This window comes from Anolis sagrei, chromosome 5 (genome assembly GCF_037176765.1).
Source record: "Anolis sagrei isolate rAnoSag1 chromosome 5, rAnoSag1.mat, whole genome shotgun sequence".
In the NCBI taxonomy this organism is placed as follows: Eukaryota; Metazoa; Chordata; class Lepidosauria; order Squamata; family Dactyloidae; genus Anolis; species Anolis sagrei.
In genome coordinates, this window is record NC_090025.1 from 15,326,401 (window position 1) to 15,339,968 (window position 13,568).

At 36.3% G+C, this 13,568-nt stretch overlaps 1 protein-coding gene across 1 annotated transcript in view; it reads left to right on the forward strand.

Moving 5' to 3' along the window:
• BMP2K (BMP2 inducible kinase) overlaps positions 1-13,568 on the forward strand; it is a 47,410-nt gene that overhangs the window by 19,440 nt on the left and 14,402 nt on the right. Inside the window, exons 4-14 of the mRNA XM_060779351.2 lie at positions 312-454; positions 2,188-2,309; positions 3,513-3,594; positions 4,225-4,357; positions 6,135-6,238; positions 7,000-7,079; positions 8,602-8,759; positions 9,269-9,450; positions 10,762-10,857; positions 12,690-12,871; positions 13,325-13,482. Coding sequence (XP_060635334.2) covers positions 312-454; positions 2,188-2,309; positions 3,513-3,594; positions 4,225-4,357; positions 6,135-6,238; positions 7,000-7,079; positions 8,602-8,759; positions 9,269-9,450; positions 10,762-10,857; positions 12,690-12,871; positions 13,325-13,482 — 1,440 coding nt within the window. The remainder of the gene's footprint in view (positions 1-311; positions 455-2,187; positions 2,310-3,512; positions 3,595-4,224; positions 4,358-6,134; positions 6,239-6,999; positions 7,080-8,601; positions 8,760-9,268; positions 9,451-10,761; positions 10,858-12,689; positions 12,872-13,324; positions 13,483-13,568) is intronic.

Below are 13,568 nucleotides of genomic sequence, written 5' to 3' on the forward strand. Positions count from 1 at the left end.
ATTAGTGTAATTTAACTGCAGAAGACATGGACAACTTTATTTTGCAGAATGCTTTCAGTTTTCTTGTTACACCATTTATAAGCCACACTACCTACTCATGCGTGCTCGTTCCCATGATTGATTATTTTATATCATGCTTTTACTTTCTTAAAAGCATTTCCTTGAACACAGTGCTGCTAATTGGTCAGGAATGTTAAAAACATTTATAGAGGTTTGATTAACTGGTATTTATGTACAAGAGACTTCTGTTATGTCCACCTTGTTCAAAATTCTTTAAAGCATTATTGTATTGTTTTACACTTCTTTTGTAGCGGGACAGGTAGTGAATCAAATGAACCAGAGATTGCAGACAGGCTTTACTGAGCCAGAAGTGCTGAGGATATTTTGTGATACCTGTGAAGCTGTTGCTAGGCTGCATCAATGCAAAACTCCCATTGTTCATAGAGATTTGAAGGTGAGAGAAAATGTTTTGAATGCATTCCTTACTATTCTATGAATTAACATTTTCTCTTTGATTTTTTCCTTAAGTATTAGAAGGTTGCATTATTATTACAACTATCTCTTTAAAAGAATGTATTAAATTGACAAAAAAGAAATTCCTGTAATGGTGAAGAAGCCATTACTTGTTGACACTCACTTCCAAGCATCCTTTCCTGTTAAAGACCCAAACAACAGAGCTGCTTAAGTAGAATGCAAGCAGCATAAGTACCCCAGTAACAATGACTGGACACAAGTAAGATCATATGCCTACTGAATGGACATGTTTCACCTGGCCCTGGGTTCCAGATTAGCTGTTAATTTTTGGATGTTGTCTTTCTCTAAGGAAAAGAGAAGAGAAGCACAGTAGTAGCATTGATATTTTTGACTATGGTGTCTTGCTGAATAGAGCTCTGGGGGAGTCATAGTTGAACAGTGATCATAATATATTCCTCTGACTTTCAGAACGTTGTATGGGGAAGCCTGTGCTTGGTCTAATGATATGCTTATATATTTGAAAGTACAGTGAGGAGTGTAGCAATGGTTGCCAGTTTTATCTTAGTCTAATGAGGCTTTGCAGAACTTGAACTGCCTGGACTTAGTAATAGGAGGGATGAAGCCCAGTTTAATGAAGCTGAGTGTTAAAGAAAGAGGAAGTGTGAGTGGGTGATTCCCTGATCTGTGAAGCTGGCGTTCTGGTTTAGTTTGGAAGCAGGAATACCGTTTGAAGCTCATGATCCAACATTGTTACTTAGAGAACAAATGATCTCAGTGGTTCATTGCACTTTTTATTATGGACTTGTGGCATGTCAGTGGCCGCTGGTGTGGTTAGTTTGCCAGCTGTGGCTATTGCTGTGTAAAAATAGCCTGTCTGCAGTGACTTCATATTCTGGAAACTCCCAGGCTAAATAATAATTATACAGTATACATGATACTATCCTTCAGAATGTATGGAAATTCCCACTAGTTCAGATTTCAGATATGTGGATTCATAATAGCTTACATAGATGTTGCTCTGCCTCTAAAACAGTTTTATTTACTGAGATTCTATGTTATGCTTGAGTAGCACAATGTTAAAATACACACAGCTGTCTATGTCTAGCTCTCAAGCCCAGGGGATCTCTGGTGCTGCCATTTACTGGGTTCATCAGGGATGGGGGGGGATGTGATTCAGAAGTGGCAGAAGTGATGGGAAGAGAAATGAGGGCGCTCTTCACCCAGGAGAGTGCCCTCCTTTCTCTTCCCTTTGCCATGGAGACAGCTTGTGTTGCACATAAGACAGCTAATCTGAATAGTCTATCCCATTGAATCCTCAGTTGTTGCTCACTCCTGAACTATAACCTCTGGTTTTGAGTTGTTTATTGTACCATTACTTTTAATATATTTTAATGAGAAAAGATTTACTTAAAATTATGGTACCGCTTTGTGTCCAGAATATGTTAGCATAGCATGTATAGTTCATCTTGTTTACTTGATCAGTATAGAGCTTTTAGTCATGGACAGTAAAGTTTATATTGATACACACATTCCTTTATTTACAATGTATGCACTTTTTTGAGAATAGTAATTAAGCTTAGACCTTAGTGTTATTGAAGTGTGGATGCTTAAAACCACATTTCTCAAAGTTCGTGAATGGTAACTTTCTTTGAAAACTAGACATATTATCAAGGTGTATATATGTGTTTTTATTTTTCTTTTGTTTTCTTTTAGGTTGAGAATATTTTGTTGAGTGATAGTGGAAACTATGTCCTGTGTGATTTTGGAAGTGCCACTAATAAATTCCTTAATCCTCAGAAAGATGGAGTCAATGTAGTTGAAGAGGAAATTAAAAAGTAAGTAGCAAATGTTTTAATAGTCTTGGAATTCTCTGCGTAATAACAGTTCTGAGCAAAACTTGATCTGTGGGCTGCATGTAGCCCTAAAGTCTTTTTCACCATCCCAGCTCATACTGGACATCCTTCTCTAGAATTAGGGGAGCCACTGGTATCTTCCCACTTACTCCCAGTCTGTAAACAAAATTGCAATTATACTTTTTGTCTCTTAGTATTTATATTCAGCCAATTTTGAGGTGGTACAGCCTGTGGCAGGGCTATAGGGATAAAATCTGGCCCCATTATTCATTGTAACTGCCCATTCTTGGTAATATTCTTAGAAGCACATGGTAATTATTTTGATGGTGTTATTGTTTAATTTGGTTTTTTGTTTGTTTTACCTTTTTAAAAAAATGATTGAGCTTAGATTTCGTGAAAAGATTGTATAGAAATGCAATGAGTATTATAATGCATTTTTTTAATTTTTAGAATATAATATAAGGAAAGAGAAAGGAGAAAAAAGAAAAGAAAAAGGTTTAAGGGGGGGTCTCTTTGTGGTGTGAGCATGATATAGACATGTATGTTAATGTAAGCTGGCCATATGGCAAAAAATATTATTTTCTTGAATCTGATCAGCAAAACGAACATTCGTATAGCCGAAACAATGAGATCTTCTGACTAATAGTATAAGTCTTTGATAGCAGTAAAATTACACAAGACTCAACCCTGTTGATCATTAGTTCCATTCTAAGTTACAAAGATATGATTTAAAACTGGGACCTTATCTATGTCTCTCTATTATTTTTCTAATACAAAATAAATATGTTCTAATGTCTCCAACCGAAATAGTTACCACTGAGTGTGCCCACATCCACATGGCAAATTGAAACATTGTCTGTACTATATTGATAACATTTAACTAAAGGAGATAGTTTATTTGGAGAAGATGTAATAGCGTTCAGCGTACACAAAATATCAACTGCTGAACCAAAATTTACTTTAGGTCTAAAGAGATTTTAGTTACAGAAGATAGGACAGTTTTCCTTTGGTTGTTTTGTACAAGACCATAATTTTATTACATTTGCTGAGGATATGATTCTCTGAGGATATAATCTTCATATTGTGTCGTTTGTATTGTAGTACTTATATTCTGTTTTGGTTACCTAAAGTTAGTTACTCTTTTTTGTCCTTACATTTGATCTGTTCCATTTATTTACTTTTTAGGTATACTACTTTATCATACAGAGCTCCTGAAATGATTAACCTTTATGGAGGAAAGCCAGTTACTACCAAGGCAGATATCTGGGTAAGGGAAATGAGTTAATTTTTCTCTAGATAGCATTACAAAAAAGATTTTTGTAACTTAAGTATATTGGAGAAGTTGACACATGTAATTGGATCCAAATACCTGTTCTATTTTGTGGAGTTCGTCACATCTATTTCAGTGGTTTACATAAGTATGACAGTCTGGATTCAAGCCAGGTTATTAGGGAAGTCTCTATGAATAAAAAAGATATGACTTAATTCAGCTAAATACTGTGTAAAATAACTTAATTCACTTGATAAAGAACAATGCTCACTTATTTAGACATTCAACCTTGTTCCAGTAACTCAATTTAGGAAAGTGCATATTTGAGCACAATCCAATATTTTGTAGCATAGTGTAGATGAAAGCACTCTATTATTGATTCAGTTGCATATTTGTTGTTCAAAAAAGTAAGCTTAACTGGTTGAAGTTCATCAACGTCACTGTTAACAAGCATGAAATGAGATTAACAAAAAATTTATTTAATGGTTTTATTAACTTGAAAACTATGAAAATGGTTGAAACCTTTGTGATTTGTAAATACTTTATGAATTGTTTGCATATTCAAATACTTTTGATTTAATATGGATATCAATATATTTCTTGCTGACAATATATTTCATTTCATAGGCCCTTGGTTGCTTGCTATATAAGCTTTGTTTCTTCACACTTCCCTTTGGTGAGAGTCAGGTTGCCATTTGCGATGGAAGCTTTACCATCCCAGATAATTCCCGTTACTCCCATGGTATACACTGTTTGATAAGTAAGTATCTGAAACAGCTTTGAAGCTTAACTTTCTCTTAAGATGGTGAGGTTGAGATGACAAACTTTGGTCTCTTCAGGCATTTTGGAATATAGTTTTCCCAGTTATCACTGGCCACAGTAGCTGCAGTTTCTAGGAGTTGAAATTGAAAACATTTAGGGAGCAATGCAATTTCTTCCATTCCACTCATATTCGGAACAGTTGCGAAAGAACAGCATTGTTCTTTTCTATTGTGAGATACCTCAGTTGAATCATCTAATCTTTAGTACTACTAGGTAATATCTATAGAAAATGTCTGGATGCTGAAAGGGGATTTGGAGTTAGGTCCCATGAGTAGGTTGGTGATGCTCAGCTGTTTTTTCTTCATTACATATGAATCAATGAGGTTGTGCATGAACTAAGTTGGTATTTCTATGTAGTACTGGGTTGCATGAGGGTCAGCCCTGATAAAAGGGAGTAACAATTTGTGGGTGATTCCTGGGTCTGAGAATTAGGTGAGTTACCAGTTTGGGGCTAGTTTTGCTTTCCCTTTGAAGAAGCTGGTTTATTTTATTTATTATTACTATATTTATACCCTCTCTTTCTCCTTGAGGGGACTCAAGGCTGCTAACAATCACATACTTTGATCAATTTAAAACAAAGTGAATACAAACATTTTAAAAACAATTAAATAGTATTGTGTATCTGGTTAAAAATACAATTAATACACAATACATACAATTAAATGCATTTTTAAACACATAATCCTCCCAAAATCCCACCCACAAGCTCTCCAGCAGTGTGCCCCTTAATCCTTTTCCATATGCCGGCAAGCAGATAAAGGTCTTGACCTGCCTTTGGAAGGCCGCCACAAAAAAGGCCCTCTTCTGTGTTCCCACCAAACACACTTGAGCAAGTTGTGGGACAGAGAGAAGGTCCTCTGGTTACAGGTTATGGCTGATGTTTGATCTGTTACTGAGGGCCCAACAGTGAATTGGAATGCCTCCCAGTTCAGTCATGTAAGCCAAGTATTCCCCTTTATAGACAAGGATAGCCTGACCAATATGATCCATATTTAGGAAACCTTCAAACTCTGGTAGTTCATTGCATTCCTTTGTGAGTCTGCCTTTAATGCCTTTAAAGTCACAGGTTCCAAGTGATTTGGTTACTAACTGGGGTGCCGTCCCGCAGTGCTCCTTATATGGGGTTTCCAAATTATTTTTCCCAGTATGCAGTTCGTTCTTTCTTTCTTTCCTTCCTGGAAGCTCTTTGTAGACTAGCGGCTGTTGGCATGTGGACTAACACTTGTCCAGGGAGCACCACTTTGAGCAGCACTATTGTACAGCATGTATGATAAAATCTGTGTTCAAGAATCTGCATTGGCTACCAATCTGCTAGAAAGCTAGGCATTTTGAATAGGTTTTAAAAGGTAGTGGAAACTGAGTTAAGGTGCTGAAGTACTATGCATTTTACAAAATAGTCAACTTTAGCTATGCTTTGTTGGTCTTAGTATAAGGAATGACAGTCGATAGAGTTGTGGTTTCATTACCATATTAAATTGATACAGAGCTTTCCAGCTACTGACACGGCTCAAGAGTGTATATAGAAGTAGTCCAAGTAGTAACAACCAAGAAAAATTAAACATCTCATCCCAGCTAGTACCTGCCTTCTCTATCAAATATAGAAACAATAATTTCACACAAAAGAAAAATTTGAATAATTCATTTTAACTTGTATTTTTATTTAAAGTTTCAACTTCCAGATTCTTATTAGAAGCTTAATTTGATGTAATCCACAGGATACATGCTTGAACCAGATCAAGAACGGAGACCCGATATCTTTCAAGTATCTTATTTTGCCTTTAAACTTGCCAAAAAGGACTGTCCATTATCAAACATTAATGTAAGTTGCAAAGCTTTTGAATGTTTACAGTAACTGTTTTTCAGGGTGGTTAAAATAATGGCAGTTAATGTTTGACCTTTTAAAAACAACCAATTCTTTTTAACACACTCTTTCTATGTCTTCATTTGCCTGGCTTTACAAGTCTTTTGTTCTGGATAGTGGTGGCAGTGCCCCTCATATTGAAGAAATAGTACTAGGTATAAAGCTTCTGCCCTTAGATCAGTGGGTCTCAACCTGTGAGTCCCCAGATGGTTTGGCCTTAAACTCCCAGAAATCCTAACAGCTGGTAAACTGGCTGAGGTTTTTGGAGTTGTAGGCCGAAACACCTACGGACCCACAGGTTAAGAACCACTGCCTTAGATCATCACTTTTGAAATAGCCAGTAGTCTCCATAATAAGCTTCATGGGATAGGCCTAGTCTTTGAAGAAGAGCCAATGTGGTGCAGTGGTCTGCCCTGCCTCAGAGACCCACTTTGTGATCATGTTCTTACAGCCACAAAGAGAAGCAGTGGCAAACCTCTCTGGATCAATGTTGCCCTGAAAATTCATGGTGTCTGAACATGAAAGGCATTCATTTGGATGTTTGTGCACTTCAAGTTCTCAGTCTGCTGATACTTTCTTCTTGTGGGTCGATGATGTTGTTTGGGCCACATTGTGACTAATGTTTTGATTTTGAGTTTCCAATTTGTTGTTATTTGCCTTTCTTATTAGTCTTTTATTTTACTTCCAAAAAATAACACAAAATAATTTGTTTTCGCTAGAACTCTCCTATCCCTTTAGCACTTCCTGAGCCCTTGACAGCTAGTGAGGCTGCTGCCAGGAAAAGCCAAATCAAAGCTAGGTGAGTTAAATAACTTTATGAACATCTAGTTTCATTGAGATGCCAAGAACTAGAACTTGATTGTACAATTTAAATGCTGACCTTTTAATTGTTAATTTTTTAATGTGATAATGCCAAAATCATTAGTTTTAAATAGAAAGTATAAAAGTAGAAGATAAATAGCGTGTAGCTGAATTCTTATATATGTTTTTTGGAAAAGAGGGAAACTTCCAGCTAAAGGAAAATAAAGACAAAATGTGCCATTTCAGAATGACAGAACCAAACAATAACTAGATAAACCTAGTTCCTCACTCTAAAAGTAGAGCAAAATCTCTTAACTGAATTGATGTGTACATCTTTGGTAGATATTGTTGTCCAAAGCTTGCATGAGCTATTCCGTAGCTCTATAAAGTCAAGAATGTGCAATTGAATTCTTAATTAAAACAGCCTGCTATTCATTTATTCCTTGTACACTTGGTTACTTTTATGAAAGCATAACTGTGTCATTTTACATGGTTGCACATTTGTGTACTTAGTAACTTTAACTAATAAGATAAACATGTCTTGAATGGCACATTATCCTATTGACATTGTAGAAAATGTTGAACTAGCTCCCTCTTGTGGTTCTTGTGCTTTATAAAAAATATAAGAAAATTTGAGTTAACAATTTCTATTTATGCTGCCTAATTTAAATTATTGGCTTGCAAAAATACTCACTGTTTATCCAGGGTCTGGATTGTTATCCCTCCCACCCCCAAAATAATGCATTGTGGTTGGTTGTTATTTCTAAAAATATAACTTGGCGTTTGATGATAATGAGATGTCACTATGTAGTATTATTAAAGTGTTAGGGTTCTTAATGCTTTTATTTTTAAATCGCTTTGAAAATGCAGAAAGCCTCAAAATCATCCACAATGACATTTCCAAGAATTTAGTTTGAAATAATGAGTAAACAATTCTTCTTTTACTAAATAAGAATGGATGTTGTCAATTGTTACATTATTTTGAAGAGCCACAAAGTTACTTTGTACTACTTTCTAGCTCTATTTTTACTCCTAAGAGTATATGAGAATAGAGAACTTTGTCTATTTTTTTTGCCAGATGGCAGACAAGTAAATTTAGATCTATATATTATTTATTCATGATTTGAATTGCTAATATATGACACATTCTTGTAATTAGATTGTTAATTGTAAAATTGTAGTTTACCTGAGAGAAATGCCAGAAAGCTGAAGATTGGCTGCAGTACACTATGGTTTCATCAGTGGTCTGCATGGTTTCTAGATAAGGAAGAGAGAATTCCTCTCCATGTCTGGGATAGAAATATAGATGGATGCTGATGAGAGGGGGTTGGGTGCTCTGTCCCTTTCTAGCATAAAAGTGTAGTTGACTGCCAGAAAAGGGATTGAACCCTTCATCTGTCTTCTGAGAACCCCTTTACTATCCTGAATAAAATTCCTAGGAATTTATGGCAGCCAGTTAAGAGCAGTCTTTTCTATTATTTTCCGAAGTGCATATACGACTCACTTTTCTCTCATTCTAGAATAACAGATTCCATTGGACCAACAGAAACCTCAATAGCACCACGACAAAGACCAAAGGCCAATACAAGCACTGCCACTTCTAGTGTTTTAGCAATCCAGAGCTCAGCAACACCAGTCAAAGTGCCAGTTCCTGGTGATCTCAACAATGGGCAGAAAGGTAACTCTTATATTAATAGGAGTGGACTGAAAAAAGCTGCCCTCCTCAGTTACTGAATAAAAGCATGTACTGAATGACTCCATTATCCTCAGATTCAATGCCCATAGTTTTACTTACCTATGCTCCAAAAACTCTGCTCAGAAGTGTTGTGGGGTGCTCAAGATCCTCCCATGCTATTATGTGGTTTGCTTCCAACTCAAGTCTTGTCAGAATATAAGGTTTAATTGTAGAGTGACAGACTACGTATACTTATCTGAGGATGGGTGGCATACAATAGATTTAAACAGTTATCCTTTTCTTTAAAAGTCTGAAAATATATTGAGTAATTAATGGAATTAATGAAATCATAACAAGTGAAAAATTGTTAAAACCATGTACATGAACTGCTTTTAGAAAGCATGCACAAGCGCTGACAAAAGGCCGTATTTTGACTTAATGTTGGAATGAAGTCAATTGAGCCTCCAAGAGGAATTGCACTAAGTAGCAAATATGCTTTGAAAATATCACAGGAACCTCAAAACCTGGAAGTAGCCAACAGAGCATGATGTCCCAGGGTGCTAATCCACCTTCACAGCAGAACAGAGTGCTCCAACAACTACAGCAAGGTGACTGGAGACTTCAGCAGTTGCATCACTTACATCACCAGCAGCAACAGCAATTACTTCAAGATGCATATGTGCAACAGGTTCAGGTACATTTTGGTGTGAGCCAGTGGTTTTTTAAAACTTACCTTTTCTATTACTTATAAAATGTAGAAATATGGGCTGTTAATAATCAGTTGATGTGTTTTGCTTATTCTACCAAAAATACACTTTTCTATAGCATATTTGGGTTACTTCCAAACAAGGCTTCTACCTTCTTCTGCCAGAGAGCGGTCAACCCTCCTGTTTAAGGAGCTCCACTGGCTGCCGTTCATTTTCTGGTCCCAATTCAAGGTGCAGGTTCTTACCTACAAAGCCCTGAACGGTTTGGGACCCGCCTACTTGCGTGACTGCATTTCTGTGTACGAACCCACACGATCTCTTCGATCATCTGGAGAGGCCCTGCTCACGCTCCCACCTCCTTCGCAGGCGCGATTGGTGGGGACGAGGGAGAGGGCCTTCTCGGTGGTGGCCCCTCAACTCTGGAACTCACTTCCCAGGGACATTAGACATGCCCTAATGTTGGCAGTCTTTAGGAGGAGCCTGAAAACGTGGTTGTTCCAGTGTGCCTTCCCAGAATAAAGAGAACTCTCAGCAATATGCCCTCATAATGCACTTTAATACTGACTTAAGATTGACTGCGTTCCGTCATTTCTCTCTGAAAAATCCTATCCCAGTGATATTTTACTTTGTTCATGTAAGCATATTTTCAATTTTAATCTATTACATTTGGCCCATCCATTTTTAAAATGTTTATATGTCACTATTGATTGTTTATTATTTTTGTTCATGTGATTTATATGATTTGTATTTTATTGATTGTGTTTATTGATGTTTGTTTGATGTATTTTGGGCTTGGACTCATGTAAGCTGCACCGAGTCCCTTGGGGAGATGGTAGCAGGGTACAAATAAAGTTTATTATTTATTTATTTATTTATTTATTTACCTTGCCATAAAGAGGGGCCTATTTGCCATCATCACCTCTATATGGCTTTTGCATGTTCACCCATCTCATCTTCCATCTCTTTCTTACCATTGGACGTTCATTAAGAAGGGGAAAACACAATAGTTCTGTGATGCATTGTAATAGCACTAGAAACTGTCTGACATTTGTGACATACTTTTCTGAATGATGTAGGAAAAACTTGATCAGAAATTCTTGTTTATTACTATTTTTATTTTGGAGAAGACAACAGGATTGTCTTTACTCCCTTCTACTATATAGAAGACTAAACAATTACCTCAAAATATTTTGAGTCTTTTAACTTTTTAAGATCTTAGAAATGTATATTTTAATTGTCATTCTAGTTGATTAGGTGATACTCATGATTTATTAAAATCTTTCCCTTTTTAAATACAGTATCAGCAAACAATGCAGCAACACATGATTCAACAGCAGCTTTTGATGCGCTCTGTGTACCAGCAGCAACCTGCCTCATCCCCATATCCTGCCATGGTAAGTTGACTTTGATCACAAAATGTTTCTGTTTAAGTGTGTTTAACTGATGAAGATGACTAGACAGATAATGGATAATCATTGTTATGTTATTTTTATTTATATCCCGCTTCTTCTTGCCACACAGAGACTCAAGGTGACTAATCTGCAAAATTGACTGTGTTAAATGGCTTGATTATATTTTTGATCTCTGTTATTAGCTTGATTTGAATTACTACTTCATTTTTATAGAACTGTATTGGTACTTTCTACAGCATAACATTGAGGGAGGAGCAGACCGAATAGTGTGTAAATAAAATGTGATCTGGATGGATAAACATGTTGATTGTTAAATGGAGTTTTTTCTTGGATTAACGAGACATATCATGCTAATTTTGGTATCTGTTTTTGATTATGAAAAACCAAATAGCTTTCAAATTATAAAGTGATTACAAGTAGTAAGTTTCTACCTTATGCATTATTTAATTATAAAAATATAGTTCTGTAATCCTGAAAAATAAATAAAGCAAAATGTTTCAAGGGTTTAGAATGAAATAAATAATAACCCAGATTTTAAAAACTTCAGTAATGCATCTTTGCTTAAGATAATAGCACACCTCATGGGGGAGAGGACTATTAGTCCTCTGGCTTTGATTATTTGTTTTTTCTCATGTACCATAGCAGCAATTGAGTTCAAATGAGCTAGCCAGCATTCCAATGGAATTTAAAGTGTCCTAGTCCTCCTCTCCATACGTTAAAGTGCATGGTGTATTTTCTAGAGGTTTTTTTTTGAAGGAGAGGAGGGTGGGGGCCATTTTTATTTCTTTAAGGAAGAAGTTTTTGAGACAGGAGTGATCACAGAGAAGGCCCCCTCTCTCATTCCCACCAACTGTGCTTGTGACGGGGGTGGGACTGAGAGCAGAGCCTCCTCTATTGACTGCTTTGTACGGGATGGCTTGTATCGGGAGATGTGGTTAGACAAATAGCTTGGACCTGAACCATTAAGAAGTGGGGCATAATTAATTTAAAAAAAACCAGAGATTACACCATTGATTGTATGTTATACTAAATATGAAAGTATTAAGGAAGTACTTTCACTAACACTAGCATTTACTCCCTGAATATTTATTAATTCAGCATAAATCCCAGAGAAAAAATTAGTAGTGACTTGTATAGTTTAAGGATATAAAAAGAGCCATGCTAGATCAGCTCAAAGACCCACTTAGTTCAGTACTCTGTACCCTCAGAGGCCAATAAAGGGCCTATAGAGAACCTACATATTAATAACACAAACATAAGTTTCCTGCTCATTCTCCCCATTTCAGATGTTTGAGGTAATATAACGATGATTGCCATTTTTATGTATTTTAATCGTTCTCTCAGGGTTTATGCTTTAATGGTTAATTATGTTATCAGTATAATTATGTTTATTTGATTATTTGTATTCTGTTTTTCATTTTGATGTTAATGTCTCTTTTGTCATAAGGTCATGGTTATTATTTTGTATTATTTTTGAGATTTTTGTGTTTTGTGTAGGGCATTCAATGTTTGCCTTTTTTGTGTGTAAACTGCCCTGAGTCCCCTTGGGGAGAGAATGTGGTCTATAAAGTAGTAGTAGTAGTAGTAGTAGTAGTAGTTGTTGTTGTTGTTATTACTCTCCCAACCAACCTACATTGCTGAGTGATCATTTGTTTTGTTTGTTAGTAATGATATTCACATCTATGATGCTGCTTTAACTGAGTTCTGCTGTAGTAGTTAAGAGGTCCAATTTTCAAAATTTTATTCTTAGGGGAGGGGATTATATGAGATACAACTTTGCAAGGTTGACAGTTTCCCCCCTTTTCTTCTCCAAGATGCAGCAGTACCAACAAGCTCTTCTACAGCAACAGGTCTTTGCGAAGCAGTTGCCACCACCTAAGCATTCCCCTGAATTTCTTGCTTCTCCTCAGGAGTTCTCACCAGCCTTAATCTCCCATTCAAAGTCATTTCCAGCTCATGTTGGGGCAGCTCTGGACACCCATTATTCTACAAATAGGTAAGCATCTTCAATTTATCTTAGTAACAACTGCAGAGACATGTTTTATTATTGTGCTTAACCTGTCTACTTCTCAATGTCACTCTGATTTTTTAAATAGAAAAATCCAGTTAATAATTGTAGCAAAAACTTCAAAAAGTACTTTGAAGATAGCATATTTCCTGTATAGAGAACTTAGATATTCACAGAATGAACGTACACTACACACTTTATATGATGGATGGAAGTGGGATTACATGGTGAGATCAGAGGGAAATAACATACATAAAATATTGGCCTCATTAACATTGTTGCAATTATTCTCAGTATTTGTTGCATTTAAATAAAAGTCCACTTCTCTTGCGTCCTCAGAAACATAAAAAATTAACTATATCTGTCTGTGTCATGAGCAATGTTATTTGTTTAATGTTTTTAAAATTACGTTGATCACATTAGGTTTCTCAATTTTTACAGATCAACTTCCTCTGATGCAGAGTCTGTTTCCAGTTATCAAAAACAGAACATCAGTAACCCACCTGATATGTCTGGCTGGAATCCGTTTGGAGAAGACAATTTCTCCAAGCTAACAGAGGAGGAGCTGTTGGACAGGGAGTTTGACCTCCTGAGATCAAGTAAGGGACACTTGAAGGCTTATTTTGCTTCACAGTAAATAAGAGCTCTTTTAGGTACAGCCAGCAGTGCCAAAGACTGTTCTGTT